At 49.9% G+C, this 23989-nt stretch overlaps 4 protein-coding genes across 7 annotated transcripts in view; 2 read left to right on the top strand and 2 right to left on the bottom strand.

The window, feature by feature from the left end:
* Positions 1–10574, top strand: part of TESK2 (testis associated actin remodelling kinase 2) — a 130396-nt gene extending 119822 nt beyond the window's left edge. For both annotated transcript variants that reach the window (XM_049618635.1, XM_049618636.1), the window contains 6 exons: positions 6754–6836; positions 7076–7160; positions 7412–7495; positions 7702–7788; positions 8500–8617; positions 8885–10574. In XM_049618635.1, the coding sequence (XP_049474592.1) occupies positions 6754–6836; positions 7076–7160; positions 7412–7495; positions 7702–7788; positions 8500–8617; positions 8885–9609 (1182 nt within the window). In that variant the 3' untranslated portion in view covers positions 9610–10574. The remainder of the gene's footprint in view (positions 1–6753; positions 6837–7075; positions 7161–7411; positions 7496–7701; positions 7789–8499; positions 8618–8884) is intronic.
* On the bottom strand, positions 10474–13895 carry TOE1 (target of EGR1, exonuclease). The gene is made up of 8 exons (XM_049618642.1): positions 13815–13895; positions 12999–13141; positions 12867–12907; positions 12637–12733; positions 12351–12509; positions 11836–12095; positions 11475–11634; positions 10474–11389 (listed from the first exon to the last, which is right to left on the bottom strand). The coding sequence occupies exons 1-8, from the start codon at positions 13864–13866 to the stop codon at positions 10769–10771; spliced, it is 1533 nt and encodes a 510-aa protein (XP_049474599.1). The 5' UTR covers positions 13867–13895; the 3' UTR covers positions 10474–10768.
* Positions 13896–14062: 167 nt separating this feature from the next.
* MUTYH (mutY DNA glycosylase) lies at positions 14063–21611 on the top strand. Of its 3 annotated transcripts, none has more exons than XM_049618639.1 (17): positions 14064–14140; positions 17208–17312; positions 17428–17548; positions 18066–18247; positions 18338–18377; positions 18500–18573; positions 18712–18753; positions 18829–18900; positions 18976–19089; positions 19175–19272; positions 19352–19496; positions 19577–19640; positions 19818–20009; positions 20113–20249; positions 20334–20486; positions 20677–20718; positions 21416–21611. In XM_049618639.1, exons 2-17 carry the CDS (start codon positions 17298–17300, stop codon positions 21545–21547), a joined length of 1623 nt encoding a protein of 540 aa, XP_049474596.1. In that variant the 5' UTR covers positions 14064–14140; positions 17208–17297; the 3' UTR covers positions 21548–21611. The 3 variants fall into 3 exon arrangements, with proteins under 3 accessions (XP_049474595.1, XP_049474596.1, XP_049474594.1); XM_049618637.1 differs by having other exon boundaries at positions 18099–18247; XM_049618638.1 differs by lacking the exon at positions 17208–17312 and having other exon boundaries at positions 14063–14140; positions 18099–18247.
* Positions 21612–21776: 165 nt separating this feature from the next.
* On the bottom strand, positions 21777–23761 carry HPDL (4-hydroxyphenylpyruvate dioxygenase like). Its single transcript, XM_049618654.1, has one exon. The coding sequence runs from the start codon at positions 23508–23510 to the stop codon at positions 22392–22394; it is 1119 nt and encodes a 372-aa protein (XP_049474611.1). The 5' UTR covers positions 23511–23761; the 3' UTR covers positions 21777–22391.
* Positions 23762–23989: the final 228 nt, after the last annotated feature.

The raw sequence follows: 23989 nt of genomic DNA on the forward strand, positions 1-23989 counted from the left end.
TACTCACATGTTGTGAGAAAAAATGACTTTGCAACCTGGAGACAGGTTGGGAAGTGCACTGTAGGGAATCTCAAGTTCAAGAAAAACAAATGGGGGCACAAGGTGGCTCAGTCATTTAAGTGTCCGACTCTTGATTTTGTTTCAGGTCATGATCTCATGGTTCATGAGACTGAGCCCAGCATGGAGCTCTGTGCTGACAGTGCGGAGCCTGCTTGGGATTCTCTCTCACCTCTCTCTCTGCGCCTCCCTTGCTAGTACTCGCTCTTTCTTTCAAAATAAATAAACATTAAAAATTTTTTTAAAATAAAAAACTCAATTCATGAGCTCCATCAAGAAGTGGCAATCACCACACACAGGCTTTTATCAGTAGCTCTGGGAGTAACTAGTACTACACAAGGTTTGGCTTGTAGGAGCAGCCGAGAGCAGTTTGTTTCTGCTTAATACCATTACTTCTTAGGTTATCCCTAGGAGTGTGAATTATGAATTGTACCTCTATTCTTGGTTGTTTGGTTTTGGTTTTTCACTGACTCCAAAGAAACCACTCTGGTGACTCCACCAGAGTAGAAAGCCTATTCAACTATGGTCTTAGGCTATACCACACAACTAGGAGCAGAAAATGCCAGTTTTCAGAGACTGAAGACAGCAAGAATTAGGAACAACATTGAGTACTGGAGAGACAGAGTGTCTGTTAAGGCACCCTGTAGTAGGTTTTTTTCTTTTCTTTTTTTTTAATATAATGAATAACATCAATAATTTTTGGGAACCATTCATACTATTCTATTAGAAGATCTAGTATTGGAGACATAGAAAATTACTGGAACCCAATCTTTACTATCCATGAGCTCTTAGTCTTGTTGGGGGGACAGGTATGTGAAGATTATTACATAAGAGGTGTGGTAAAGATATGGCATCACAGGGTGGGATAGAGGGCAAGGGATGGGACACATTACAGTAAACAGGATAATCTTCTAAGAAACTTGGACTGTAGCAGCCTCTGAGCATTTAGGAGTGCAGTTCAGTCTCTGATTTCCCTGTGCTGTGAAAAGAACCTCTGAACCTTTCTTGAGATGTAGAATCAATACTTTCCTCTCTGATCCTAACTGGGTTAATGGAGTGAATTTGTGTGAGGAGAAATTTGTGTGAGGGGAAAGAGGTGATGGCACATGAAAGCCATTTTGTTGTTGTTGCAGAAATAGCTTTAGCTTGGAACTAACATTAACAAATGGACTTGGCATTTCTTCGCTCAGGTGGTTTTATTCAGTGCCAATATTGACTGTACAGCTGTTCTAGGAGACCTCAGGAACTGCTCTCAAGTGTCTACTGTGGCCCAGTTCTGAAGGGTTTGTGTTGGCTTCCAGAAATGCATTCGTGCCCACCCTTTTTGAGTCTCTTGTCAGCTCAGTCCCCACAATGGCGAGTTGAATGTACGATTAGTGTATGCCTTTGACATATGTGAAAAGAAGCCCAGTTGTTTCGATTATCTGCCCAAACTTTCATATAACAAACTTTTGCTAAGCCCTTTCTGTGTGTCTGTTCTAGGTTTTGAGACACATAGATGAATGGGATCATTCACTGTCTTTGAAGAGGCAAACATAGAAGTCTCTCTGCTATGGTGTGATGAATTATAATAGGGGTGAAGACAGAGGAATGGGAGCCAAGTAGCAGCAGTGCATGGGCTCCTTTTTGAAGCTGAAAAGGTCAACCCTCACCTCAGGGAAGTCTGTCTGAGCCTTTCTTATGTTTGCTGCTTACTCTAGGCAAGGATAGTTTTGTTTTGTTTTGTTTTGTTTCAAATTTGTATTTAAAGTCAAGTTAGTTAACATATAGTGTAATATTGGTTTCAGGGGTAGAATTTAGTGATTCATTACTTACATATAAAACCCAGAGCTCATCATAACAAGTGCCTTCTTTAGTACCCATCACCCATTTAGCTAACCCCACCCGCCTCCCTCCATCAACCCTCAGTATGTTCTCTGTAATTGAGTCTCTTATGGTTTATTTCCCTCATTTTCACCCTTCCCATATGTTAATGTTTTGTTTCTTAAATTCCATATATGAGTGAAATCATATGGTATTTGTCTTTCTGAGTGATCTATTTCATTTCACTTAGCATAATATGCTGTAGCTCTACCAATGTTGTTGTTGCAAATAGCAAGAATTCATTCTTTTTGATGGCTGAGTAATATTCCAGTGTGCGCACCACCCCCTCCCCCCCCAATATCTTCTTTATCAGTTCATCAGTCAGTGGGGCATTTGGGCTCTTCCCATAGTTTGGCTATTGTTGATAATGCTGCTATAAACATTGGGGTGCATGTACCCTTTGAATCTGTATTTTTGGATCCTTCGAGGAAAATACCTAGTAGTGCAATTGCTAAGTCACAGGGTAGTTCTATTTTTAAGTTTTTGTGGAACCTCCATACTGTTTTCCAGAGCTGCACCAGTTTGCATTCCCACCAACAGTGTAAGAGGATTCCCCTTTCTCAGCATCCTCACCAAAATCTGTTGTTTACTGTGTTGTTAATTTTATAGGCAAGGAAAAAAATTTTTATAGGCAAGGATACTTTTGAATAAAGAAGTCTCTATCCTCTATGCAATGGACCTTGCACCTCACACAGCCTGAAAATTGGTCTGGCTTCATATTTTGTACTTTCTAGCCACATAGTCTATTTTGGGACCGCATCCAAGTTAGATGAGAAATGCAAGCATTGTACTAGATGCCCTTGAATCCAAGGGCAACATTTGAGGTAGGGGCTGCAGTCACAAGTGAAAGGGTCTTATGTTATTGTACACAGTGTTGCCTTCTCCATGGACCAGGCTACTCTCTTGAGACTGCATTGCTCCTGCCATGACCTTGCTATCCCCAAGGGAAAGCTCATCAGCCTCTTTTTCTGGGGAGGACAGAATCATTATGTGAGAACCTTTTAGAATCAGGAGACTTGGGTCTTTACCACTTAGAGTTGAAAGCTTCATTTTTATCACCTTAAATGTAAAAATCTTAGATCTGCACATCTGACAATGTTATTTTGAAGAACCATTAGGATTATGTTTGTGAAGAATGTTTTGTAATTCCTACAGTACCATACAGACAGAAGTAGGCAATCTTTCCCTTACCCTAGGGAAGGGATACTACCTAGTATTCTCTGGGCCACCTTCCTCTTAAGACATTACTGCTTTCCTACAGCTTATAGTCTATAGTCATGGGAATGAACTGTACAGACACTTTCATTATAATATAGCAGATGCTAAGGTTACAGAAAGGGCAATGCATAAGATGCTTTGAAAAAGTGGTATTTAACCCAACCTGAGGGTACAGAGCAGGCTTCTTGGAAGAGAAAATACCTAAGCTGAATCTTGAAAATTGAATTCTACTTATGAATAAGTAGTGTGTGTGTGTGCACATGCATGTGGTGGGGCTAATATTGCAGAGCAGAGTAGACAAAGGGAATTGCATAAACAAAGGCATAGTGGCATGAATAGTACAATGGGCAGACTGGGAGGTAGGAGTGGTAGGGAATAAGAGCTGAAAAGAGAGGACTCTGATCATATACTATCAAACTTGGATTTAATCTTCTAGACAGGAAATGAAGAAAACCACTGTCAGCTTTTTAAAAGTAATAGCTTTTTGAGATACACTTCACATAAAATAAAATTTGCCCTCTCAAAGTATGTATTTCAGTGGTTTTTAGTACATTCAGCCATCACCACTATCTAACTTCAGAACTTTTCACCATCCGAAATGAAAGCCCCAGATTCTATTCCCCTCTCCCTTCAGCCCTGGGCAACCACTAGTCCATTTTCACTTCTATGGATTTGCTTATTCTGGGCATTTAATATAAAAACAATCACAGTATGTCATTGATGGCTTTTAAACAGGAGAGTAACACAGATTTACGTTTTACTAAGGTCATGCTGGCAGGAATGAGGAAGGTGGATTATGGAGTTCAAGCCTGGACTAAGCCATAAGATCAGTTAGAAGAGCACTGCAATATCCCGGGGAGGAATAAGGAGGACCTGGACTAATGCAAAGGTGGGGGCGGGGAGGGGTGGGGAATGAAGAGGGAGGGGCAGATTTGAAAAATATTTAGAAGCTAAATTAGTTGGAGTAACAGTAAAAAATCTAGGGTGAATCCCAGGTTGCTAGCTTAGCTAGCTTTAGCTTTTGAGGGAAAAAATGAGTTCAGGTTTGCATGTATGGAATTCAATATGAGTAATCCAGGAGATGTCCAGAAATAGACTGGATATGCAAATCTGAAGCTTGAGGATAAAGGTCAGGTCTGAGGATATACATTTGGGAGTCATCAGCACAAATGGAGCCTGAGAGATGTAGGCTGAAGATAGAATGCTGAGAGCATGAGATGGGAAGAAGTACCTGCACTGGAGCCTGTACAGTAGCCAAAGGTAGAGAAGGAAAACCAGGGCTGTAGTGTCACAGAAGCCAGGAGAGAAGAATTGAAAGGGAACAGGAATAGCCTCTAACTAGCCTCTAATAGCTAGTCTGTTAGCCTCAGGACCACAACTGTTTATTCTCTGCACTCCTGGTATTAATGATTCCTGAATCATATATAAAAGTGTTGAAAGAATCAACAATGTCAACAGCAGAAAGATCAAGTTAATATAAGGACTAATTTTTGTCTATTGAGCTTAAAGCCCTAGAGTCATGTGAGAACTTACAGCAGAAACCCATGAGGAATGAGTGGGAGATAAGGAAGTAAAAACGGCAAGTGTTGCCAGCCAAACTTTGCTAGCCTAGACCCCATTAAGGACAGGCTCAGGAGATTTTGGAAAATACCACTAGGGCTAATCCATCAGGGCTCCTCCTCATTTGCCTTATCCCTTTAGAAATACAGACGTCTAAAATTTGGCTCTTTTGTTTTTCAGTATCCCATCTTTGTCTTTGGCTCCAATGCCCAGCTATTGGCTGTGAGAAACTTTATGAGGGGCAGTGGTCACCCTCCAGACCAGAGGCAAACTGGGTAGCCTTGCCCCATATTGTGGGGCCCTGATCATCCCTGCCTTAGCCATTTCTCAGCTGTTCAGAGAAGCTACTGTGAAGTCCTATACTCCTAGATGGATGATTTGCAGTGAGTGGACAGTAGATGTCTATGAATGTGAAGATCCGCCAGAAACCACAGAGCTTTGACAAGGGCAGAGTACTGTGGCCATTTTCTGTTCCTTATCTCCTCCTCCCAGGCTGAATTTACAGGGCAGTTTCTGAGGGCTATAAAGCAAATAGTAAGTAGGACTTTAGACTGAGCCTTGGAGACAGGAGAAAGGAGTTGCAGATCAAATAGGAGGGGAGAAAAATAGGTGACAGATCTGAGCTGCCACTGCCTCATAAGCCTGTGCCCTATGGCCTGGGCTTCAGCTGTTTAATAGGCAAGCTGGCCTAGGGCCCATCTTCTCATGGTCATAGTCAGGAGGTTATGGGGTGCTGAGCCAGCAGAACCTGATGGGAAGGCCAAAGCCAGGACAAGTACAAGGATGGTCTTGCTTGGAAGCCAGAGATGATGCATGTCTACTCGGGCCCAGGTTAGATGTGATGAAATCACAGGCTCCCTCCAGCTCAGGGAGAAAATAGTATGATAATGTCAAGGCCAAAGTAGGGGGCGGGGGTGATTGGTACCTGAGGTAGAGTAAGCAGGAGGTGACTTGGCAACTGAATGCCAAACCTGGTAAGGAGGGAGGGTAGGTTTGGGTCAAATAGGGTCTTGCTGGCCCCAGAAATGTCCCTGAGCCAAGGATCCCTACTCTCTCCTGCCTTTGGAGGAAGAAGGTGGTGTGAGGTGCCTCATGAGCGAGTGGTGTAGGGCTATTTTGAATGTAGCTGTTTGGGGAGAGCCGGTTGCTGATTTGTTTATTTACAAGCCATTTGTGTTCATCTTTTCTCTGGGGACAGCAGCATTTGTTCGGTGAGCACATCCTGAGCCTCTCTCATGAGTTGAGTGCTATCAGAGAGCCTGAACCAGAACCTGCTCTCTGTTAGACTGTAAGAGGAAGTGGCATAGAGGAGGAGTTAAAGGAGCTGAGAAGAGAGAGGGTGGTGAGAGCTGGAGACGACAGGATGGAAAGGTCACTTACCTTAAAACACATAAAAGCTGAGGTGAAAAGGAGAGTTGAGAGAACATTCCAAATGGAAGGAAGCAATAGAAGCAAAGACAAAGGCTTGAAGGGGCTGTTCAGGCTTCACAGGTCAGGCTTGTCTGTGACAAGTTTAGATGGAGATGTGTGCATAGGAGCAGCAGCCGGGGGGTAGGGGGCAGGCCAGTGGTTGGAGCCAGATCATAGACTTTTAATGCCATTGAGGAGGTTGGTTGTGATCCTCTGGGCAATGAAAGGTAGTGCAGACCTGGCACTTGTCCTACACTTATATTACTTTGGGTCTCTGCATTCTGAGGAAAAGAGGATGGGAGGCAGGGACCTGATAGTCCGTCTTCCTCCACTAGATTGTAAGCTCCAAGAGGACAAAGATGTCTGTTCATTGAGCTTTCTCTGGCACTTAGAACCATGCTTAGTATATAAAAGCAAAGATAAATATTTGTTTGAAGCATATGACTCTTATGGCAGCCACCCAAGATCCAGGCCTAACTCATTTCACATGGCTGACAGAGTCCCAGGTCTGACCACTGGGTCAGCCTGAGTGTAGTTTCACCAAGGAGAAGACAAGGTGCCCTGTGGCAGGGAGGGGTGGTGGTAACTCTATGGCTGGCTGGTCCCCCTTCTGAGCCACATTGTCTTCTTCTTTGGGAACCCTAGAACTGCCTGATAAAGAGGGATGAGAATGGTTACTCTGCAGTGGTAGCTGACTTTGGCCTGGCTGAGAAGATTCCTGACGTCAGGTGGGTAGCCCTAATAGGTGCTGGGGTCACAGAAGAGACTGAAGCAAAGGAAAAATGCCAGCTTCCTCCCCAGAGGCCAGAACTTGGTTACAGTTCAATCTCAGCTCCCTAAATTTGGTCAGTCTTAGTCTGTGTCCATTCTTCAGGGAGAAGAATTCCCAATGGTCAGATATCCCATTGCACCAGCCAGTGGTGAGCTCATTCTCCATATAATCTCTCCCCTCACCCCCACCCCACAGCATGGGGAATGAGAAGCTGGCTGTGGTGGGCTCACCCTTCTGGATGGCACCTGAGGTTCTCCGAGATGAGCCCTACAATGAAAAGGTGAGTCTGGGGAGCCCAGGGCCTGGTTCTCCTTAGAATCCACTCTTATCAGGAAAGTGTCCAGGATCAATCACCCTGTATGTTCACGGTAAGTATCTACATCCTGCTCAGAGCAGGGTTGGTACTTGGCAGCTACCCAGTAAATGAACTGAATGAAATACAGGGCTTAGGCCTGGGCTGGCAGACCTGAGGGACACAGACCCCACCTCTCACCCCACTGAGAAGGAAACTGAGGTCTTACTACCCACCAGGCGGACGTGTTCTCTTATGGTATCATCCTCTGTGAGATCATCGCCCGCATCCAAGCTGATCCGGACTACCTTCCTCGCACAGAGGTGAGCTGCAGGTATAGGGGACAGTGCCACTGGGATGGGGCTGGTTTTGAGGCTATGGGACTGTTGTTACTGGGGTGGAGTTGCTGGAACTGTCTGTGTGGTTACTTCTTTGGGGCAACTCTCAGCCTCTCCTAAGCAGGCCAGGATGGGTGGAGGGATTAATGACCAGTCTACCAATGTCCCCTCCCCACCATACCCATCCACAGAACTTCGGATTAGACTATGATGCTTTCCAGCATATGGTGGGAGACTGTCCCCCAGAATTTCTGCAGCTCACCTTCAACTGCTGTAATGTGAGTGTCTCCCTCCCCTTCCCCCAGCTTTGGTCAGGGGCTGGCTGAACCCTTTTCACCTGGTTAGGACTGTAGGGACAAGCTGCTCATTAAGGTTCATGAGGAGCCTCATTTTCACTGATGAGTGGCAGTGCCCACATCCCCTCCTCCAGGCCTAACAGATAGTCCAGAGCCCTGGACCAAGAAAAGGAAAACTGCTTTGTATTGTAGTCTTCAGCCTGCAGGGTAGACTTACCACCTCTTGCTTTCGATACTGATAGAGCTCTGGTCAGGTTTCGATTGGACTTTGGGTCCAGCTGGTTTTAAGGCCTATGGGAAGAACTTTTGTTAACCCTCACTTTATACAGCTCTGGGGCTGGACCTACCTGTTATGACCAAGGGGTAGCTGGGCTTTCCTCAGGTAGCTCCCAGAGACATGTTAGCAGCAGAACTCAAGAACAGAACAAACTAATGTTAAGTGTACTCTTTCGGAGGGTTCTGTGCCCAACAAGGGGATAAGACCCATACAGAAAGGGTGCTGATAGGGGAGGGTATTAGACAACAGCATCTCCCCTGACCTTAGCTCTGGGAATCATCCTCATGGCCTGGGGCCTTCAGAAAAGAGCTTAGCTGCACACCTGAATCTTAAAAGATGCCAGAAACAGACTCAAACGCCATCCTTGGGGTGGAAAATAGGAGCGCAGGGCTAATGGCTGGTGTGGATGACCACAGATGGACCCCAAACTACGCCCATCCTTTGCGGAGATTGGGAAGACCTTGGAGGAAATTCTGAGCCATCTACAGGAAGAAGAGCTGGAGACGGACAGGAAGCTGCAGCCCACAGTCAAGGGTAAGAGATTAGACCATAGTGTTTCACCTGATCCCAAGGGAAGAAATTAGGATGTGGGGCCTTCCTCTCTAGGGCTCATTGCAGGATCTCATGTCCAGAAGAAAGGCAGAGGGGCAGGGGATGATGGAAAAAGTATGGGACTCTTCAGAGTTATGACTTGGCATATTGCCTCCCTTGTTTTCTCATTGGTGAAACACTTTGTGGCACAAGGTGCTGCTTCTGTTTGTCATGACTAGTGTGAGTAACCCTGACTTGACTGTTTTTCAGGACTCTTGGAGAAGGGACCTGGTGTAAAGCGACTGAGCTCACTGGATGACAAGATCCCTCCCAAGTCCCCACGCCCAAGACGTACTATCTGGCTGTCTCGAAGCCAGTCAGACATCTTTTCCCGTAAGCCCCCACGTACAGTAAACGTCTTGGACCCCTACTACCAGCCACAACGAGGTGGTACTGTCCGTACCCCCAAAATCAACCCTTTTAGTGCTCGCCAGGACCTCAAGGGTGGCAAGATCAAGTTCTTTGACCTGCCCAGCAAGTCTGTCATCTCGCTGGTATTTGACCTAGATGCACCAGGGCCTGGAACTCTGCCTCTGGCTGATTGGCAGGAGCCCCTGGCCCCACCTGCTCGCCGGTGGCGTTCTTTGCCTGGTTCACCAGAGTTCTTGCATCAAGAGGCCTGTCCATTTGTGGGCCGAGAAGATTCACTATCTGATGGGCCCCCACCACGCCTCAGTAGTCTCAAGTACAGAGTAAGAGAGATCCCGCCATTCCGAGCATCTGCCCTACCACCTGTTCTGGCCCATGAAGCCATGGACTGCTCCAGTCCCCAAGAAGAAAATGGTTTTGGGCCCAGGCCCCAGGGAGCTAGTCCATGCCTTGCAGGTGCCTCTGAGGAGATGGAGGTAGAAGAAGAAAGGCCAAGAAGCTTGGCTCCAGTCCCGTTTTCTGTCTCAGGCGTAGGCCTGAAAACCCAGGGAGAACAGGATGGGTGAGGGGGGCTAGTCCCAGCTCACCTTGGGGGTGGACCTTCAGTTGAAGCCACTGGGCCCTCTTATGTACAGCCTTGACTCTTCCCTGTGGCCTACAGAGCAGGCTGGCTAGGCCGAGCCAGGCTCAATATGGGGATTCCAAGTGCCTAACGGCTGTGCATGAGAGGGGAGACAGCAGTGAAAGGCTTTCCTACTTAGGGCCAACAGATGATACCAAGCTTCTGAAATCCAGCAAGGAGCTCTGGCTCCCACCCGATTCCCAATGCACTTCCCCAGACAGGACCAGAGGACTCCTAGTTCTAGTTTGCGCTGGCAGGCAGCTATTACCCCAGGTTCTTTTCCTACTCCAGGTCTGTCTTTTGCCCTTTTCTGGGGCATATAAGCTACTGGATGGAACCTGGAGCTGACCAGGAAGCCATAAAGGGCATGGCTATTTCTCAGACCTGAAGACTGGGGAGCTTCTTGCCAGTATGTCTAAGACACTTGAATAATTGCTGTTTGCACTTACTGCACAGTCAGACCACATCACTACATTTCTATGCAAGGGGAGGGTGAGGCCGTGTAGTGGTCATGGCTCTTAGCTAACCTATTCAAAGGTCTTTTCCAGTTGATTAATCTATTTTCATATTTATGAAGGAGTCTTAATGTTCTGCCCCATAAAACTTTCAACCCTGTGGTTGGGAGTGGGGCTGGTTTTGTAGGCCCCAGGGCCTGCTCTATGTATTTGTCAACATGTGACACACCCAACTGGTTAAATGGTTTATACACGGACTGATTTTCTTCCCTTCCTGCTATGGCTGGAGCTATGGGAACAGTCTGTCCTTACAGAACCGCAATAAGAAATAACCAAAGATGAAGCTGGTCAAATATTTTCATAACTTGTTTCTGTTGATTTTTTGGTAATACTTTTTCCCCAAGACACTTTCAGATTTAAAAATAAATAAAGTTGGTGTTACAGGTGCTAGTCAGCCTTCTTACGTGTACCCTTGTTCCTCATCCTCTGGGGTAAAGGAGAAGGTGCAAGACAGATGCAGCAGTATCTCTGCCAGGACCCCACCCCCTGACCCCCCCAACTCTGTCATTCACAAGCTAGAGGGACCCAGACACTTGTATTCCACTCTCAGTTCTCGTCCTAGGCCCTGAGTGCTAGGCAGAAGTTGTGTCAGCTGCTGCCCCAAGCCAGCTTCATCTTCTGGTTGTGGGCTTTGGAGGAACGGGAGAACTGGCTCTTGGCCACTGTGAGGGGTACAGCCTTGCCACTCAGATATACCTTGTTGTGGCATTCAGGTAGCCAGGGTCCAGAGCTACAGATCTGGGGTCCTTGGCTCACTCCCACATAGGCCATTACAAAACCTGTCATAAAGGCATCAAAACCAGCTCGATGCAACCCATCCCCAGCCACTGGGTGAGGATTGGCTTGACCTCCTGGCGCTTCTGAGGTAGCCACATCAGCTGTTTCCAGCCTTGTTGCTTTGAGCCCCATCTCCAAGTCATTTTTGTGACCTTTCTCCAAGCCAGGCTGGCTCCTAGTCTCATCTTCAGCCACTTCCTGCTCAATTTCCTCAGCCTTGAGGCCATCCCCACAGACCTGCTTCATGGGAGGGCCATCCTCATTTTCCTCAGAGGTCTGTTTCCCAGGCAGGCCCAACAAAGCCCTCCGCCGTTTTTCCCTACGTCGCCGCCGTCGCCGCTTGTCCTCCACCACAGCCTCATCAGTGTCAATGATAAGATCAATATCATGGGACCGAGGACACTGCGGTCCCAAGGGGCACCAGCCATAGGCCTAGAGGTAGGAAAGAGGCTTAGACAGGGATTCCAGGCATCAGAACTTTCCCCCCTCCCCCCAGGAAATGGGTGGGTGCTCTTACCGAAAAATTGTCACAGATGCTGGTGGAATGAGGACGGTGGGTTGTAGGGGGCATGCAGCAGCGGTAGTCAATATGGGCCCTCATGCTAGTAGGATAGCTGCAGAACTCCAGGGTAAGGTGTGGGCTGCCGGCTGCCCGCTGCTTCCCATTTTCCCGCTCACTGCAACAGCGCAAGAGGGTATTGGTCCACTAGTGTATAAATTCCATAGGAATAGGGTTTTTTGTCTGTTTTGCTCACTGCTGAATCCTCAGCACCTAAAATAGTGCCTGGCACATGGTAGGCACTCAATAAATACCTTATGTAAATGAAACAGTCAGGCTTATACCAGGCCCCATCCCTAAACCTCAACCAGTTCCTCACCATTTCCGGAAAACATATTCTAGGTAGGAGGCCACGAAGCGGGCATGAAACTCAGCAGCATACTTGGTGTCATAAATGCCGGCTGGGAACATTTCACACAGGTCCGCAGTGAAGGTTCCCAAGCTCTCGGGAAGGTGTGCATAGAAGTTCTGGTACAAGAACACCAAGTCTATGAGACCATTGTGTAGTACCAGGGGCCGGCGGGCCCGGATTAGCTCCAGGAAGAGTGTCCTCACTGACTGGCTCTGACTCTCATCACCCTGGGTAGAAAGAAAGAGGTCATCAGGAAGAAGAGTCCCCTAGGGAGCCTCTTTTGCAGGACATTTCTATCTGGCTCCCCTACCTGGAAAGCTCTACCTCCCTGCCTTACCCAATGCTATTCTATGTTATCAGGCTTGTTTCCCCAGCCCTGTCTCTAGTGATTTCCCATACTGAGCAGATCCTCCCTACGTACCCAGCCTAGGTTAGGAAGAAATGAAGCCACAGAAGGGGCAGTCTCAAGGCTGGAGACCTACCTTGTCATTACCCTTGTGGTAAGGGATACCCTGAGCATACTGCCGGTTGAAGTTGAAGCCATGCTGTACCAAGAATTGCACAGACTTTGGTTCTATCACATACTCTTCCATGCATAGCAGGGTCAGATTGAACACCTGAGCCAGGTATGAGTGTTCACCCTGGGAGAGAAAGGATCTGCTATATCAGGATTTGGGATAAAAACACCTCACACCTGATGTTCTCCAGGATTTCAACCCTCCTCCCTGCCAGCCAAAGACCAGGGATAGATGTGAGATCAGCCCATACCTTATCTGGCTGCTGCTTGAAGCAGGCGAGGCCCAGGGAGAGAATAGAACGGGTCCTGGCAGCATGACACACGGACTTGTAACGTTCCTCGATGCACCTTGGGGTTGGGTTTAGGGGGTGGCTGTGGCTGGGAGCTAGCCCTCAAACCACCCAGGACTGTGAATTCTACTCCAGGGATGAGGTCTTCCCCTCCTGCCAAGGCTGACACTAAGATCAGGGCTTATACTTACTGGTTCAGCAAACTCTTCCTGTCCCCAAGCCCACTCAGTTCCTATGAGTGGGTAAAGGGAGAGTTGTGTTAGGTTCCCAGCACCAACCAGCCCTTTCAAAACTACCTGTCCTCCCCATTCCCCAACCCTCACCGTGTCCACAGCCACGAAGCTAGCTGTCTTTATGGCCAGCAGGAGGGATGGCCACATCTCCTTGAAGTTGTCACTCTGCACATCCACCACAGGAACCTGGACTACTAGCTCCTCCCCAGATTTTGTGGTTTTGCAGACACCACCTGAGGGTAAGGAGAGCAAATGATGTTAATGCTTAGGCAGGGGTCCAGGGAAACCAATACCAAGGCAGGCCATGGCTGGGGGCGGAATGTTGGGGGGCAGTTTCCATTAAGGCAAGAAATGGCAGCTTTCTCCTCAAACCCTTTGTACCATACATGCTCTAAACACAGGCCTTGAAATGAGCAGTACCCTGAATTTGGGGAGAGAAAGCCTGCGTCTTCCAGTGGTTTATGTGAGCTTTTGGGAAAATAACTTCTCCCTTCAGCATCACAATCCGCAGAAGAGGAAGGTCGGACTGTGGCCCAGTCCGATCTGTGCCCCAGTAGCCAAAAGCGGTGGTAGCCATGATGCCCCAGAGCCTCATAAATAATTCCTCACACCCAAGCCCCCAACACGTCCCATTTCTTTGGATCACGACTCCCAATCCGCTACACTTAACCATGAGCCTTAGACTACATCTCCCGACATGCCCCCACGGTCCCCGTCTAAGCTCCCAACACGCAAGGCTTTTGCAGCCGAGCTGCGGTGCACACCGGGACTTGTAGTCTCCTCGTGGCTGGTTCGGAGGTGAGCTAGTTGAACGTTGGAAGTCAGTTTCTAGAGCCGTAAGCCCGAGGCCTTCCCCTTCCCGGAGCGCACAGAGTTTTAAGGAGGAAGCCCTGGGAAGCCACTCACCATCAGAGGCCGCTGGGGCTGAGACTGCGCCATCGTCACTGTCGGCGGCCATGACACGGAGGGCCCCTCGCCTGAGTGGTGTGTGGGGGCTACGCGGGGCTTCCGCTTCGTTTCTCCGCTCGGCTTCTGCTGTAGGGATCGGGGCGGGGCCTCGCCCCCCACCTCCGCCGAGTAGCAGACCTGTCTGACTTCCGTTCACACCACCCGGGTCTGGCGCGGAGGAGGTGTCCCAGCGCGCGCTCGGACCTCTTTGGCTGGCACAGCGTGGATTGGCGCCACGCCCTCTGGAGTGCGTCGGACGCCGGGCCTTGGAGACTGCGCGGGAGGTAGGTAATTCCTTCCCCGCATGCACTTTGCGGGAACGTGGGCGGTGGCTTTACGTTCTCTTCATCCGCTCGGCCCAGGGTTGGGGGTGGGGTCCGGGCTCCCCAGAGGAGGTGGTGCTACCCCGGTGCAGCCTAAAGCACGCATAGGAGTTATGCAGAGACGGGAGTGTGGGGGAAAGGATATTTTGGGAATAGGCAAGTTCCCAGGGAGGAATGGGAGCTTCATGTCCAGGAAGTGAAAAGACGGAGAGGGGGACGCGAGACGAGGCTGCCAGAGGGATTAGAGCCACCGACTGGCTAGGAAGCCTTTGAAATAATATAGGGAAGTGATAATAAGGACTTCAGTTAAGGCTCCGGCAGTAGGGACGGCAAGGAAGGGACAACTTGTAAGCGCTTAGGAGGTATATTTGACCTAGAGGGTGATTGGACTTGACTCCTGATACCGCGAGAGACCTGTTCTTTCTCAAAGGCTCCCGTTCCCATCTCTGGACCCACAAGGAGTCAACCTTTTCGTTAGTCACTATTTCTAGCTCATCTTCAACTTTTCTCTCTCTACTGAGTCTTTTTCATCATTATTCAGAATTGTTTGGGTTTCTCCCATCCTGTTGTTTATCGTATACAGCTTACTTAGCACTGTGCTAAGCTCTGGGGACTCAATAGTCAACAAGAGACTCAGTACTTGCTCATGGAGTTTTATAGTCAAGTGGGGGAAGCAGACAGTCATCAAACAAACACAAATGTAAAATTACAATTAGTGTAAGAGGAAAAATGGAGAATTACATAAGAGGATAATACTGGGGGCTGATTTGGACATTTAAGTCAAGATCTGAAAGAATGAATAACTGCTGGATGAAGCACAGGATAAGAGCTGTCCAAGCAGAGGGGAAGGATTGGGTGAGGTGTCAAGGTGAACAGACACCTGGATGATTGAAGCAACTATTTAGGCAAACAAATGGCTGGAGCAAAGTGAGTGAGGGGATGAGGAAGGTGGGGATCTTTGGAGCTTACAGAACTATTTTAAGAGGATTGGCTTTTCAGAGCAATGAGTGTGACAAAGTGCTCTAGTGGCTTACAAGGTACTTAGTGATTCTATGCCCCCCACCTTCTTTACCTCTTTGACCTCATCTACTACTGATCTTTCCTCAGTCTATTCTAACCACACTGGCTTCCTTATTATTCTGCAAACAGGCACCTTCCTTAGGGCTATTCCACTAGCTCTTTTTTAGTATGCCTTTCCCGTGGCTAGAACATGGCTAACTCCTTTAACTGCCATAAATCATTGGTCAAATACCACTTTAATAAGGCCCACCTTGACCATCCATGTGCTTTAAAATTGCAACATTCCACCACCACCACTCCTATTTCCCTTCACATATTTTTTTTCTGTTTATCCTAGTATTTACCACCTGACAGCCTATATAATTTACTTATGTGCATTATTTATTTTTTGCTCTCCATTAGAATACAAGTTCCATGAAAACAGGAACCTTTGGTGTTTTATTTCTGAAGTATTCCAAGTACTTAAAACTGCTCGGCACAAAGTAGGCACTACATAAATATTTATTCAGTGAATTAGTGGGAAGCCATTGAAAGTTTTAAGTAAGAAAGTGACACGATCATGTCTTATAAGATTGCTTTACTCTTTGGAGAATGGATTGTAGAATGAATTATGGAGCTAGTGAGTTTGGTGAAGGAAGTTTGGCTATGAAGGGGAGAGTGGGTGTTGTAAAAGGGATTGAGGAGCAGGGCCCTGAGCTTGGACAATTTAGAAGAGACCATTCTTTAATAGGAGGAAGGAAAAGGAGAATGCAGATAAGTGTAGAGTGTAGCAAATCTGTACATTCTTTTTTTTTTTTTCTCTGAGGGAGCAAGCAAGCTCTTTTGATGAAAATGAGGTGATGAAGTTAAGTTTTAAGGAGAGAGTTTGAAGCTTCAGGGACTGCAGTATAGCAGTCACAAGAGTGCAGTCTCTGGAAGCAGACCTTTAGGGTTTGGGTGGACAAGTTGCCTAATCTCTACAAGCCTCAGTTTCCTCATCACTAAAATGGAGGTAATACTAGAAAGTACCTAATGGAGTCATCTGGAGATTGTGTGAGAAATTGGTAAAACACTTAGCATAAGGTCTGGCATATGGCAAACCTTCACTAACTGTTAGCTATATAAAGAAAAGGGCACCAAAAGAACAGTAAGGGAGCAGTGAAGATCAATTTCTCATTGAAATTGAGACCTATTTCTCATTACTAGTGGCCAGCCAGCTATGATTTACTAGATCAGGAAAAGATTAGGAATAAAAAATAGCTCATCCCCTCCCACCACCACCCCAACTTGCCATCTGCTCTCAGGCAAATCTTTTACCATCTCTGGGGCAGCTGGGTGGCTTAGTTTAGTTAAGCATCCAACTTCGGCTCATGTCATGATCTAGCGATTTGTAGGTTTGAGCTCTGGATCGGGCTCTGTGCTGACAGCTCAGAGCCTGGAGTCTGCTTTGGATTCTGTGTCTCCCTGTCTCTCTGCCTCTCTCTCTCTCTCTCTCAAAAATAAAAACAAACATTAAAAAAAAGATATTTTTAAAATATCTTTAATGCTTATTTTTATTTTTGAGAGAGAGAGAGAGAGAGAGAGAGAGAGAGAGAGAGAGAGACGGAGCATGAGCGGGGAAAGGGCAGAGAGAGAGGGAGACACAAAATTTGAAGCAGGCTCCAGGCTGTCAGCAGAGTCTGACGTGGGGCTCAAACTCATCAACTGTGAGATCGTGACCTGAGCCAAAGTCAGACGTGCAACTGACTGAGCCACCCAGGCACCCTAAAAAAATATCTTAACATCTCTGATCCTTGGTTTCTCCTTTCTGCAGAATGGAGGTTGGATTGCATGACTGCTAAAGCCTGTTTCGGTGTAAATGTGCCACATCTCTGAGCAGATAAACTTCCCACCTGCCCCATGCTCTTAGACATACCTAAAGAAGCCCTGTCCACACACGCAGTCACAGTAAACATCAGGGACACACATACAGGTGCTCCTGTACAGCCCCCAGCCCAGCCCCAGCCTCTTCTTTTGTGTGTGTCTCCAGGACTATGCTAATGTTGGTCCCTCTGAAGTCACTTGCAGAAACAGCCCTACTGGTCATACCTCAGTGCCACAACCAGCCAAGAGCAACCCCATGAGCATCTGGAGAGTAAGAAAAGCTAGACACTCTATAATAAGTACTGTAGAGAAAGTGGCTATACTCACTGAAGGGCCCCAAGATTCAACCTCATTGTGACAGACTACTTTGGGCCTTTCTCTTCTAGGCCATCATGAAGAAGCCACGGACCGCTGTGAGGAGTTGTCACCAGAAGCAGGCGTCTGGCCATGAGGGAAGGGAGAAGCAGGTCCTTAGCAGCAGCCAGGTCAAGCCTTCTACCCCTGATGGTGAGGAGCTTGGTCTGAGTCAAAGGTGAAGGGGTTGGTTTCATTGGCCATGAAAGAGAGGTCGATTCAGGCTGGGAAGACAGCGTGTTTGTGCATCAAGGCTTCAAGGGACTAATTATGATCTAATTCTGACTTTGCCGTGTAACTTTGGGATGATTTCTCTGAGTGGCTGCTTTCTTACCAGTGACATGGAGTGGTAGCTTGTGTATTTCCTTCCTCCTGTGGCTTTTGTGGGATCAGATGAGTTTATGAGCCTGAAAGTGTTTTGTAAGTGGGAAAGTCCTGAACAGGTATACATTATGCTTGGCTGAAACTGTTGGATTTTCATCGTGACCCAGAGACAAAGGAGCCAGCACTACCACCCTAGGAAAGTTAAGGCTAGAAATTTGGTTAAGGTTACATACACAGCATTTTGGTCTGACTCCAGGTTCAAAGCTTAAGCAAGGGTTTGGGGGAAGCACTAAGGTGGAGCAGCCAGACTACAGTGCCCTGGGTACCTGGTGCACTGTCCGTGCAGGGACTATGCCTAAGTTTCCTGAGGCCCCAGCAGGCTTGGCCAGGCGGCAGAAGGAGGTGGTATTGCGGGATCCTGTCTCCCCATACCATCTATTCAGAGACACAGCTGAGGTCACAGTCTTTCGGGAGAACCTTCTGAGCTGGTACGACCGAGAGAAACGGGACCTGCCCTGGAGAAGGCGGGTAAGCAGGCTAGGGGGCAGGGACAGTGGGGTGGGGGGTTAGTGCCAGGCCCCCTCCACACTAACTCCTTGTCTGGGATTGCATTGGCAGGCAGAGGGTGAGGTGGACCCTGACAGGCGGGCGTATGCTGGTGAGTGCATCTCCTGAGAACAGGGCTGCTTTGCCTGGATGCCCACTGGTCTGGGGTGTAGGGGCTGTGGGCTGGGAGCAGGGCAGCTCAGCAGTGCCCTCATGCCAACCCCTCTCCCCCAGTGTGGGTCTCAGAGGTCATGCTGCAGCAGACCCAGGTTGCCACGGTGATCGACTATTATACCCGATGGATGCAGGTGACTTCAGGGAAAGAAGGGGAGGGTCATTGAGCCAGACCCCAGAGAAAGCCTAGCCTTTGGGGTAGGGGTAAAGAAGGCTTCCTTCACCTCTCTCACCCTTGACCTTACTTCCTTTTGATCACCTTCGGGCTCTAGAAGTGGCCAACGCTGCAGGACCTGGCCAGTGCATCCCTGGAGGTGAGTGCCACCCTAAGGTAGGGGGAATGGGGACAACTGAGGACTGACCACTGATCTCTCTGACTCTACCCATAGGAGGTGAACCAGCTCTGGGCTGGCCTGGGCTACTACTCTCGAGGCCGGCGGCTGCAGGAGGGAGCCCAGAAGGTAAGGGGGAGACAGGGAGGGTGAGCCCCAGGGCCTCAGGTAGCACATAACCTTGAGCCTTCCCACCCCAATCAGGTGGTAGAAGAGCTAGGGGGCCATGTGCCACATACAGCAGAGACTCTGCAGAAGCTTCTGCCTGGCGTGGGGCGGTACACAGCTGGAGCTATTGCTTCCATTGCCTTTGGTCAGGTGAGTCCATAGCCCACCCCTACTTTGTGTGTGCCCACCTACCTTCCTCCCAGACCAGGCTGACTTCTGGATTCCTCTGTGCCAGGCAACTGGTGTGGTAGATGGGAATGTAGTACGGGTGCTGTGCCGTGTCCGAGCCATTGGTGCTGATTCCGGAAGCACCTTTGTCTCCCAGCAGCTCTGGTAGGATATTGGGGTAATAGGGGAGACTGGGAAGGGTGTCTCCAAAGTGTCTTTGGCTTACAGCAATGTTTCCTTGTAGGAGCTTAGCCCAGCAGCTGGTAGACCCAGCCCGGCCAGGGGACTTTAACCAAGCAGCCATGGAGCTGGGGGCCACAGTATGCACCCCACAGCACCCACGCTGCAGCCAGTGCCCTGTGCAGAGCATGTGCCGGGCACACCAGAGGGTGAGCCATCTGGGGAAGGGGCAGGCAGGGGTCCTAGAGGGTGACCCCTTCCCTATGACACCTTGCCTTATGCCTCTTAGGTGGAACGGGAACAGCTCGTAGCCTCACAGAGCCTGCCAGGCAGTCCTGATGTGGAGGAGTGTGGTAAGTACCAGCCCCAGCCCTTCACTGCGCTGTCATGGAGCTGCTTGTGGAAAGTATCATTCTAGTTAATCCTACAACTTGAATAAGATTCTGCAGAGCTGGGCCGCGGCCGGCTCTCTGGGGTTGGCATCTAAGTTCACCTAAGCCTGAGTGGGGCTTTGGGATCTCTCTTCCCAGCTCCCAGCACTGGACAGTGCCAGCTGTGTGCGCCTCCCACAGAGCCCTGGGACCAGACCCTGGGAGTGGCCAACTTTCCCAGAAAGGCCAGCCGGAGGCCCCCCAGGGAGGAGTGCTCTGCCACCTGTGTTCTGGAGCAGCCCAGGGCCCTTGGGGGTGCTCGAATTCTGCTGGTGCAGAGGCCTAAGTCAGGTACCTGGATCCTCGGAGTGGAGGGCAGTGGCATGAGCAACACGGAAGAAATGGAGGAGTCAGCAGCTAAGGCCCAACCACACCTGGCTGTCCTTCCTCTCAGGTCTGCTGGCAGGACTGTGGGAGTTCCCATCTGTGACTGCAGAGCCCTCAGGGCAATGTCAGCGTGAGGCCCTGCTGCGGGAACTGCAGAGTTGGGCTGGGCCCCTCCCAGCCACCCACCTCCAGCACCTTGGGCAGGTGAGTGACCAGCGGAAGGAGCAGGAGTGATGGCTTTGTGGACATATCCACAGGCCTGTTTCAGTCCCTTGACCCTCCCTTCAGGTGGCCCACACCTTCTCTCACATCAAGCTGACATATCAAGTATATGGTTTGGCCCTGGAAGGGCAGATCCCAGTGACCATCACACCACCTGGAGCTCGCTGGCTGACCCGGGAGGAGTTTCATACCGCAGCTGTCTCCACCGCCATGAAAAAGGCACTACCTGTGTTGTCTTCGTTGTACCTTTTTGTGCTTCCTATATGTTCTATGTGAACCTATTACTATGTAAAAGGAAAAAACCATATTTTAAACAGATGTACTAGGGCATGAAGTTGAGAGAACAAAGGGGTCTGGCTCTTCTGGGGAAAGATGCCAGTCCTGCACTCTCCCCCTTGTCCTTGGCTAGGTGTTCCGTGTGTACGAGGGCCAACGGCCGGGGACCTGCAAGGTGAGTCTCTTGGCCCTCACCCAGGCATCTCTCCCCGGGCCCAAATCCACAGGTTTTCAGTTGAGTTAAATGACACATGTTTGGATGAACATTATCCACACCAGGCTTCACCATAGGGAGAGGAACAGTTCTTATCTTGAAACCTTACAGTCTAGGGTCCAGGGTGGAAAGGGAATAAGAACAAATGATGTTAACAACAGGGTCACAGGTATGTGAAATGCTTGTACCAAGTTTTGTGGTTTATAAGGTGGAGAGCTTTCAGTTCTATCTGGGAGGCAAGGATCAGGAAAGGCTGCTTAGAAGATGCAGCTGGTAATCTGGGTTCAAGAAATGAATCATTTTCTCCAGGTCTGGGAGGGGAATCAGCAGTAAGAATATTCTTTCCAGGCCCAAGAGTAGTAGGAGCAAAGGTGCCACAATGCAGTCTGCAGTGCTCAAGGAGCTGTAAGCATAGCAGGGTCTGTGCAGGCCAGTCAGGGCCATGAACACCAGGCCACTAAGGCATTTTTGGTGGAGAGGAGTGAGGTTTGTATCTTAGGAAGACTACCTTGGGCTGCCATATAGAGTTGATAGAAGAGGTTGGAAGCTTTACAACATTCAGGCTAGAATCTGAGCTCTATCACTGCAATGGGGAGAGGAGTGGAAGGCGAGGACTCTGTTGCCCCCTTAGTACCTCCTTCTTTTGGCTTCTGCACAGGGTTCCAAAAGATCCCAGGTGTCTGCTCCATCCACGCAGAGAAAGCCCAGCCCAGGCCAGCAAGTCCTGGATAGTTTCTTTCGGCCCCACCACCCCACTGATGTATCCAGCCTCAACAGTATGGCGCAGTGACACCGCTGGAGCCCTTACTTCTTGAAAATCCTGTTGTTTAATAAAGTGCTTATTTTTGTAGTCATTTTGGAGACTTCCTGCCCTCTTCCTAGTCCTCTCATTCTTTCCCTCTGAGGATCCCAGAAAGTGGTAAAGTCCTGCTTGGTGCTAACTTCTGGCCAAGCTCCCAGCCAGCCCTGGGCAGTGGAGGTGGGCATTCTGTCCAGAATGATCTGTCCTCCCCTAACCCCCAAGAGAGAAGGAGAAGGCAGCTTTAGGGGGCCCCTGCCAGTGGCTGACACCCAACACCCTTGGTCCAGGTCTTTGGTCAGCTCTGACTGGAGTAGTGGTATTGTCTTAGAGCAGGTGGTTGGGCTCAGCCCTGACCCAACCCTTCCCCACCTGCAGAGGCTGCTCCCTGGGGAGAAGGGAAACACAGGGGAGGATTTGTTCTGTCATAAATTCCTACCTCAAATACTAAATTTATATCTGTATTGTTTCATATGTAGTGAAACAATATAGAAAATCAGGGAGTTAATAATCATAAAATTAGGGGTGGGGTGAAGGGAAATGGTATCAGAGGTCACAAGGAAGGTTCAAAAGTATTGATATATTCTATTTCCTAATTATATAATTCCTTTATTCTTTATATCTTGCATATATATTAGTTATAGACTAAGAACATTTCATAGTTTAAAAGAAAAAATAAAATCCCACCTCTTTGGCACCCCAGTGAGAGATTCAAGTTCTGGCAGGTATGGCCCTGGGGACAAAGCCCTCTCCACTCCAAGCCTCCATGGGTGTTTCTCCTTTGCAACAGGCCCTGTGCTCCCGGACAGGAGGGTGAACCCAGCCCCAACCCTTCTCAGGTTTCTTGGTTCCTGGAGGCTTGCTCCTCCTGCACCGACTGCCACAGGGCCCGGATGTTGCCCTGGCCAAAGCCTGTCGCCCCCTGCCTCTGAATCAGCTCCAGGAAGAAGGTGTCCTCTGGAAAGAGAGACTTGGTGAAGACTTGAAGCAGAAACTTGCCTTCATCGCCATCTAGCAGGATCCCCTGTCGGGCTAGCTGGCTAGGCTCATGTCCAGCAGCTAGGATTTGCCTTTCCTTGCCCGGCTGCTGGTAGTATGCCTCAGGAGGAGCCAGGAGCTGGCCCCCCGCCACTGCTACCCGTTCAGTGGCTTCTATTATGTTCGGTGTGTACAGCCCCACGTGCTGCAGTCCTGGTCCCCTGTGCCGGGCCAGGAACTGCTCCACCTGGTCCTGTCCACTGGCAGCCCCTGGCAGGGACTCAGCCAGTACAAGGGTGGGGGCAGCGCTGCCTGGCGTGGTCTGCAGGGCGGTGAGCTTCAGTCCCCCTGGCCCAGATCCTGCTGTCACCTCGAGGCCCAGCTCCGGATCCTCACCTGGGCTCAGTGGCAGGTGGCGAAAGTCTAGGCAGTCGTGGAACCAGCGCATCAATGTGGGGGAGCTGCCACAGGTGCAGGCCAGGGTCAGGTGGTCCACGTGGCTGACCCAGCCTGGGCGGGTTGCACAGGGCACAGGCCTGAAGCCCGGCAGGAAAGGCCCTCCGAAGCCGGCGCGCTCCAGCAGAGTCAGGCTGAGGTTGCCCACAGGTGATCTGACCACGGCATAGGTGGCGGTGCCCTGAGAATCCCGCACGCTAACAGGGGGCACCGGCACGCTGCAGCCCCGCGCAACCAACGCCCGGGCGGCAGCGCCCGTATCCACCACGTCGAAACACAGGTTGGTGGCGCTGGGCACAGCATGACGTGGGTCCAGGCCATACAGGGGCTCCTGGGGTCCAGCGCCCTCGTTCACCAAAAAGACCGCGTCGCCGCTGCGCAGGGCCAACTGCCGCCAGCCGTCTGCTTCCCGCACCGCCAGGGGCTGGAAGCCGAAGAGAAGCTGCAGATCTTGGGCAAGGGGCTGCCCCGCGGGCACGTGGAAAGCGATGTGGCACAGACGACGGGCGGACGCGGCCATGGCGGTCCAGATGGTGACCCTGCCTGTCCTTCTCCTGGGGCCGTTCACCTGTCCTTGAGAACTCCCGGACTCTCCGTCCCAGGCTTGTCGTCGGAAGCCTGTGGAGTCCAGCTTTTCCCGCAGAGCGCGTTCCTCGCTCTTTTCCGGGGAGAAGTCACAGACCCGACCCCCTTAGGGGCTTGCGGCTCTCCCTGCCACGCCCTCTGCAATCCGGGTCTGCCTTGAGACCACCCGGTCTGCGCTGCGCTTGGTGAAAACCACGTGGAGCCAGAGCTAGGGCGGAGCAGGAGGGAGGGGGCGGAGCCCGGGACTCTGCAGACTTTTCCCCTCCCGCCCAGACGCAGTCGCCGAGGGTACTGTAGGGACGCAAGGCTGCTCTTTCCCAGAGCCTCTGGCTGGGCCACACCCTTTGGCACTGAGCCTCCCTTCTCCGCCCCCGGAGATCACAATAGCTGCCTTCATTCGGTGCTGGACGCTGG

The sequence above is a fragment of the Panthera uncia genome (genome assembly GCF_023721935.1).
Source record: "Panthera uncia isolate 11264 chromosome C1 unlocalized genomic scaffold, Puncia_PCG_1.0 HiC_scaffold_4, whole genome shotgun sequence".
Classification (NCBI taxonomy): Eukaryota; Metazoa; Chordata; class Mammalia; order Carnivora; family Felidae; genus Panthera; species Panthera uncia.

What these genes read in the sequence shown, in the direction of transcription:
- HPDL (XM_049618654.1), bottom strand. Translation starts at nt 23,510, where the DNA reads ATGGCCGCGTCCGCCCGTCGTCTGTGCCACATCGCTTTCCACGTGCCC.
- TOE1 (XM_049618642.1), bottom strand. Translation starts at nt 13,866, where the DNA reads ATGGCCGCCGACAGTGACGATGGCGCAGTCTCAGCCCCAGCGGCCTCT. An exon ending in GCTTCGTGGCTGTGGACACG is followed by an intron (nt 12,908 to 12,998) that starts GTGAGGGTTGGG and finishes ACCCACTCATAG; the next exon opens with GAACTGAGTGGGCTTGGGGA. An exon ending in GCATCTGTGACAATTTTTCG is followed by an intron (nt 11,390 to 11,474) that starts GTAAGAGCACCC and finishes TCCTACCTCTAG; the next exon opens with GCCTATGGCTGGTGCCCCTT.
- MUTYH (XM_049618639.1), top strand. An exon ending in TGGCCAGTGCATCCCTGGAG is followed by an intron (nt 18,754 to 18,828) that starts GTGAGTGCCACC and finishes CTCTACCCATAG; the next exon opens with GAGGTGAACCAGCTCTGGGC. An exon ending in TCCTGATGTGGAGGAGTGTG is followed by an intron (nt 19,641 to 19,817) that starts GTAAGTACCAGC and finishes CTCTCTTCCCAG; the next exon opens with CTCCCAGCACTGGACAGTGC.